The sequence below is a fragment of the Otolemur garnettii genome, unplaced genomic scaffold (genome assembly GCF_000181295.1).
Source record: "Otolemur garnettii isolate 467f Iridium unplaced genomic scaffold, OtoGar3 scaffold00013, whole genome shotgun sequence".
Taxonomy (NCBI): Eukaryota; Metazoa; Chordata; class Mammalia; order Primates; family Galagidae; genus Otolemur; species Otolemur garnettii.
The window spans coordinates 15,629,585-15,636,981 of NW_003852408.1; the positions used below are offsets into that span (position 1 = coordinate 15,629,585).

The 7,397-nt window shown below is 53.5% G+C and overlaps 1 protein-coding gene across 1 annotated transcript in view; it reads right to left on the reverse strand.

Annotated features, from left to right (window-relative positions):
* Nucleotides 1-6,312, reverse strand: part of IGFBP2 (insulin like growth factor binding protein 2) — a 25,721-nt gene extending 19,409 nt beyond the window's left edge. Inside the window, exons 1-2 of the mRNA XM_023510370.1 lie at nt 5,685-6,312; nt 1,015-1,088 (exon numbers count right to left, since the gene is read on the reverse strand). Coding sequence (XP_023366138.1) covers nt 1,015-1,088; nt 5,685-6,220 — 610 coding nt within the window. The 5' untranslated portion in view covers nt 6,221-6,312. The remainder of the gene's footprint in view (nt 1-1,014; nt 1,089-5,684) is intronic.
* Nucleotides 6,313-7,397: the final 1,085 nt, after the last annotated feature.

Sequence of the window (7,397 nt, forward strand, 5' to 3'; positions counted from 1 at the left end):
TGGTTAATCAGGCCCAGGCAAGGTTCCAACTCACCACCACTGCACACTAACCACTGAGCTATGGCTTCCAGCTACCACTCAGATCTTAAGAAATGAGTCTACATGGGAACCCAGGTCAATGTAACAGCAAGGCCAGGCTGCTTCCACCAGCTTCTACCACCTGTCCACTCCCTACAGATGCCTGCACTGTGACTCTCTTGTCTCTCCTGACTGGCCACTACACAGGCTACTTAAATTTCTGAAGTCCATAAGCTCCAGGACTTAGGCTTCTCGGTGGAATCAAGGGAATGTGAATAACCAAAATCTGGCAGTGGTTTACTGTAGCCCATACACCCCTTGCACACAGCAGGTGGCCAGGAACAAAAATTTTGGCCCACAAGGTCAAAAGCTATTTTCTGCCAACTGTCCACCCCCCTGGTTGGTCATGGAGGCAGAGGGATGCAGAGGCAAAGCCGCCAGGCCAGTCTCTAGTCCTTACTCACCCGCTGATTGGCCCTGCCTGATCTCCACTGTGCACACTGGTGACACAGGTAGAAGAGACTTCCTTGCAGGAATGGCAGAAGACAGGAGACAGGATGCACAAAAAGCCACTTCATAACAGGGTGAGGACAGATAGGAGGGTGACTAACCTCCTGGTAGCTGCCTGCACTATCAGTAAAAGGCTGGACAGAGCGAGCATGGAGAAGCAGAGGGAGCTACGAAATCTTGTCACCAGGTCACCCGCACCCCTGGCAAATTAAAACATCCTCCTCCTCTTCCATGCCTTGGTTCAGCAGAAGCAGCATGAGTCCTGCATCTCCATTTCTCCAGCCCACAGAAGTCCTCCCTCAAAGCTCAGTCAGTCAGCCACCCTCTTCATTTAAGTATGTGAGTGTTTTCAAACATTCTAGTCTCCAATTGCCTAAACAGCACCCCTCGGATTGGATCTCTGCAGAAGGTTGGGGTCACTCTTTTTTCCACTCCATGTTTTTGAGGTCTGTCCCCTTTACCCAGTGAACAGCCAGGTGTTCTCACTGGGCCAGTAGCAGGAAAGGCCCAGGAAAAAGAAGAGCATGGTCTGCAGTGACCGAGAGACAGGATGCAGAAACCTGAAAGGGCAGGGGAGCCAGGTAAACAAAGAAGGGGATTGAGACCAAATGCAGTCCCTGGATATAGAGCCCCGTGAGGGGAAAAAAAATCCCCAGATACAGGTCTCTAAAAATAAAAGATAACAAAACAGCATGAGCTTTTTCTCTTTTCTGATATCGTGTTTCAATATGTAAGGAGGACCAACAACAAACCAATTGTGAGCCTAGCCTCCTGGCCCCTCTACACGATTGGAAAAGTAAATTCTCAAACTCAGCCTAGAAAAAGTGCTCCGTACTTCACTGCTGCATATTACTCAGGTCACCTTCGAAGCACCTAGCCCACCCTTTAAAGTAGCTTTTCTAGAATGAGCTTGAGAACTTAATTGTCAGACCTTACATGACAACAGCTCTGATGTTCATTCCAAAAATGAGTTCCGTAATTGCTTTGAAGGGTGAACCAGGCACTGGCATCAATGCATCCTTTTAATAAGAGTACTTCAAAGGCGACTGTAGTGATTATTTGTCAATGAGCTACGTAGCACTTTTCCTAGGATGAGTTTGTGAACTTAATTGTCCAACCTTGTACATTCTGCTCCTCTCTCATTCCCTTCAGCAGCCCCAGCCCAGCCCTTCCAGGTATTGTACATACTTACCCTGTTCTCTTATTCTATGAGGGCCAAGAACTTTCAGAACTTCCTCATGTCAGAACTTAGCAGTTGTACATCCCACTTTCTGTGGCAGAGAACCTCAGAGCGGAGAACCAACTGGAGGCCAACCTGATCCCTGGGCCAGAGAACAGATTCTCTCAAAGCCCTCACATGTCTGATCATGTGGGACTGGACAAGCTCCTGCTTTCAGGTAACCCATGTCATCTTTATAGGATTAATTTCCATGTAGTCTCCTAACCCAAAGCAATGATTTGCTGATTTTCACCTTAAAGCCCAGTACTAAGGTAACAGTGAGAACCATCTAAGCCTCCCTCTTCCCCCTGCCTGCCAGGAAACTCAATAGTCCAACTAGCTAACAGCTGTGGTGCAGATGATCCTCATGACCACAATGAGTGGGTTCTTTTTCCCTTATAGACTCTGAGAAATGCAGAGATGTCTTAGCCCGGTTTCAAAGACACTTTAACATTGTTATATAGGTTATTTTTTCTCAGATTTTCCTCAAATATCTCGTTTGCGGAATTGGATCATTATTATCACACAAAGAGGCCTAGCACAGTAAACATTTGGGGCACATGTGGAAGGTAAGGAAACTTCCAGCAAAAAAGACCCAATTATGCGGCTTCCTCCAATCCCAGCCCATCACCCGCAAGTGACAGCCCCAGGCGGCAGACCAGAACTTGTTCGGCAACGCCCCAGACTAACCCCGCCTCCAAGGCTAGAGCCACAGAGCCACGCCCTGCGGCGGGGGTCTCTCAGACTGCTCCGGGGGCACCCGTCCACCCCCATCCTTTCCTTCCACGCACAGCGCTGGGAATGCTGTCCAGATGGGGGGAGGGGCAGCGGAAGGTAGTGGTGTTAACAATCGGTGACAGAGGGTCCCACTCATTTCCCTAGTCTATTTTACGACTTTGAACTCGGTATGCAAATTTATGCAAGGCAAAATGCAAAGCAGTGCTCTGAGCCAGAAGTCCCGTTGCTTTTTCCCCCTCTTTTTTTAAGCTGCACTGAACCACTGTAAATCAGTGCGGGCCTCTTCTCCCCTTCCTTCTCTCCCAGCAACTGCAGATGCAGAGCTGCCCCGCCCGCCCGCCTGTCTGCCCTGGGACTTTGACTGACTGCACATTTCTATAGCACCTTTATATGTGCAGCGGCCCAGACGGCCTCTAGGGCGCCCCGCCCCTCGGCATAATCCCCGGCATTGTACACCGCAGGGAAGGAGGCTGGGGAGACGCCGAGGGCACCAATCCAGCCCGGCCTCGATTCTGAAAGGGCCCGGCCTGGCCCATGCCTGCTCCTCCTCTTCCCCTGACATTTCTAGGCACTTCTGCCCACTCCACCACCAAACACACCCACATGCTTTTAAAGTCCTGGTTTCAGGCAGATCACGGGGGTCCTCCTTCCATTTTCTTCCAGGCCTAACCTCTCGGCCCCTTTTATTACTTCACAGTTTCTTTGAACCAAGAGGTCGGAGGCCATCATCCCCACGGATGCAGGCTCACCATCACCCACTTCTTCTACCCGCCCACCGATGTGCCTCCCCCGCCCCCACCGCCCGCATCTCTGCCATCCCCAGGAAGCCAGAAACACAGCCCCTGAGTCCTGGGAACAAAGACAAAAGAGCTAACAGCAAAGCCGGAACTACTGGGGTTTGCTGTCTCGAAATAAGAGGGTATGTTTAAAATTCTCAAAAGCAACCTGCTCAAAGAGGAATGCAGTGGGGGTGGGGGGGGAGTGCTCGTTCCTCAGAGAAGAGGGAAGATGGAAAAAGGAGAGTAAGAGAGAGCAGGACTCAGTGTGAAGGTCTGGCATGGGCCAGTCCCCAGCCCCCAACTGTGACCCCAGGCCCTGCCCTAGCCCAAAACGCTCTCCCGCGCTGAAGCCTCCAACCTTACTCCCTCTCCTCCCTGTACGCCTGCAAGGCCAGGCTTCTCCCAAAGAGCTCCTCTCCCCAGCCCCACTCTTGTTCTAATCTCAGGCACCCCCGATGTTGGTCACTTCTTCCCAGTGCTCCTATTACCCCACCCCCACGCCCCTGCTTAAGGTCCCTTCTTCCCAGGCCGCAGAACAAGAGGAAAAGGCAGAAGGTGTCTGGGCACTGGGAGAAGGCTGAGGAGGCAGCTGGGGCGAGCTGGCGGAAGGGAAGTCCCATAACCAGGCAGAAAATCCAGAGTGACATTCTTCCCATGAACTCAAGGCATTGTCCCCAGGCTCCCCTGACAACCCCCCCCACCCCCAGCCTAGGCTCCAGGGAAAAGTGAAGGGGGAGGGGAATCCCCTCCGCATCTGTTCCCGCATCTGTTCCAGGCTAAAGACCCTAACCTGCTTCAGGGATTTAAGAAGCAGGAGAATTAGTTTTCTGGCTTAGAGTGAGAACGAATGCAGAGTGGAAAAAATACTAAAACATTAGGAAGGAAATGCACCACATGCTTTATTAAAACAGTCAAACATCCAAGCAATTCTATGAACTAAGTCCCTTTGAAAAGTTCACCCTTGCTGAGAAAGATGTTTCGTTTTCAGGGTTCAGCTCAGAAACTGCCTGATGGACCATACGAGGGAGGGTAATGAGGAGGGAGGCAAGACGAAGGGGTTGGCGCCCCACCACGCAGTTGAAGGATTTGGAGGGGGTCTTTTTCCTTTTCTTATCATATTCTAAGAGAAGCAAGAGGGAAGGGTTAATTTCCAAGCAGGCTGGAGCAGGAAGCAAGCAAGGGGAAAGAAAGGGACTGGGGGGTTCCACTTAGAGGAGCCCAACTTGTTCTGTGCTCCAGGGCAAAATGTGCCAGAGAAATGGTAGAAAGATTTCAACTCTGACCCCTAATTCCATTCTCAAGGAGAACAGGAAAAAAACAATAGCAGCCCAGAGGATGGGGGGGAGGAATGTATGGGGGGGGGGAGTTTACAAAGACTGCAGAAGCTGAGAAGCAAGCAAGAATGTTTTCACTTTTTTTTTTCCCCTTAAGTTTGAGAAACTTAGTCAGACTCAACTTGCTTTTTAAACAACAGCAGCAGGCAGTGGACACATTTCACCACTGTCTCCAAGAGGAAAGAAAATAATTACAGCTTCCTCTGGACCACTGGGGCAGGAGGCTTTCATAATTAAAAAAAAAAAAAGTTCCCTAGGGCCTGGTTGTTTCCTTAAATAACTTTTTGAGAGGGATGGGGGTCCCTAAACAAAGAACCCCAGGGTCTCCAGTCTGTCGGACAAGAGGGTCGCTCAATTTAGGATGGGGGATGGGGTGTAACACATCAATCAAGTAAAAGCGGCTGCTTCTACCGCCCAGGCATCCTCCTGCCTCTGATCAGAGGCCCAAATAAACGCCATACCCTGGCTGCCCCCTGGCCCGGGAGCAGAGCCGGCGAGCGCGTTTAAATTACACTAAGTCAATCAACTGCTGGGGTCTCCACCTCGCCTCCCGAATGCCCCCCCCTTTTATTTTTTCCATTTAACCTGGTAGCAAGAACCCTCTATACGAAATAGTAGCGTTCCTTTTTTTTTTTTTTCTGCCAGGCAACCCACACTACAAAGTGCCAACAAGTCCTTTCGTCCCATCGCACAACCCCAGTAGAAAGAAGGATCTCTCGATGCGCCAGCGCTGCCTCCTACCGTCCTCTACTCAACGAGGTTCCCAGTATCACCAGCACCCGCAGCCTCCGCCTCCCTGCAGCGCCCCACATAAGCTCCACGTTTTCACTCCTGAAGATCTAACCAACGCTTCCTCCCTAGAAACTGCCTCCTCCAGATTAGAAGTCGGGGTACGTTCCACCCGGGGAAGACTACGGAGACAGGGATGCCCTCCCCCTCCCCCTCCCCATTCATACCCACCGAATTAGGAGACAGAACTCTTCCGCTTGTCCAACTCCAGTCCCTCCCTGGGCCTGACTTTCGGGTCCCCACTCTCAGCAGTCCCCCTAGTTCGGGTCCAAGACTCCACTCTTCCTCCCCTAAAACAATCCCTGGGGTCCCGCTGCACACTCCTTCGCTACCCAGCGGCAGCCAGCCAGGCTCCTCCGCTGCCCTCCAAGTTTCTCCCAACTAGCTGTCCAGCCCGCCTTACCTGCAACCTGCTCCGGGCTGGCGCCGTACTCCGCGTCCCGGCGCTTTTCGCAAGTGCCCTCGCCCATGACCAGCGCCTGCAGGGGCAGCTCGGAGTCCGGGTCGGGATAGCAGCGCAGCCCCTGGGCGCAGCGCGGGGTGTAGACGCCGCACGCCTCGCCCTCCATCCGGGCGCACACCGAGCAGCAGCCGCAGCCCGGCTCCCGGACCAGCTCCGCGCAGGGCGCACGAGCGCCGGTGGCCGCTCCGGCCACCGCGGCGGGTGGCGCGGCCGGCGGCGGCCCGCAGACGGCCAGGCGCTCAGGAGTGCAGAGCGGGCAGCGGAACAGCACCTCGGCGCGCGCCCCGAGGCCACCGCCTCCCACTCCCAGCAACAGCAGCAGCGGCGACAGCAGCAGCGGCAGAGCGGGGCCGCCCAGTCTCGGCAGCATGTTGGCGGTAAGGAGCGCGACGGCAGAGAGTGATCGGGCAGGTGGCACGGCCTGCGAGCGCTAGAGCCGCCTCCTTGGCTTCTTTCTCCTCCCCCGCCTCCGCAGCCGGGTCCTAAAGGGCCTGCTTCTCCCCGCCCCCTGCCTTCTCCCCTCCCTCTTTTGGAGACCACCCCCTTCCCCCGACACTCCGGCGCGCCGGCACGTGCATGCGCGCACGCCCACTCCGCCACCCCTCAGTGGATTCCTGTCTCTGCAGGTCCCCTCACCTTCCCGGCCACGTCTCTCCACGGTGGTCCTCTGTCCCTGGCTCCCAGAGAGTAAGAATAACTTGCAGGTTGAGGGTAGGATCGGGTTGGGAGTGGAGAGGACAGGGTGCTTTTGTCTCCTTTCAGTTCAGTTCTGAAGAAGTTAGTCGCGCTGCCCCTGTGGCCACGGCAGCGGAGCTGACTGCCCAAGAACACAGAGGACATAAGGCAGTCTTTACCTTCAAGTAGATTTCAGTCGGCTCACACCAACCCCTCCACCTTCGGGTATCACCCACTGCTGACACTTTGTGTGAAACAATGACTTGGTGTCAGGTGTGGTTATGGAGGTCCAGACCTGTTTAGACCGGGCTAGCCCCAAACAGGCTCTCTTAATGACCGTAGCAGTTTCCCAAATCCTGGAGCTTGTGACAGCAATAGATGAGATCCCCAAGTGCAGTTTCTGGGCACTGAGAAACTGTTCCCTTCCTCTTCCCCAAACCCCTTCCCTGTCCATCCCGCCAAAATAAACCCTTAGTAATTTGGGCCCCCACCTACAAATCCCGAGGCCTTTGCTGCAGAAGACACCCCTGAACACACTACTGCAGAGGTCTTGGAAGGTCACGTCAGCCCTCTAGGTGTGAGAAAATGCTCTGGGGTAAGGCCATTTATGGATTTCTCCCACAAAGCAGATGGACAAGTATGGCCTCCTTTCACTGACTTATTTGGAGAACCATCTCTCCAAGCTGCCCCAGCCCCCAGCTTTCCAGGCTGAGGTCAGCCTCAGTCATTGCCCATCTCCTTGGGTTGTAACCCTAACGATGACCCTTGTCAGAGAAATTCTCTCAGCCAGGGTTTAATTTCCCAATATGATAATGACTCTTTTCTATCTTTAAGGCTCAGAGCCCATTTGATTCAATTCAATAGCTACTCAC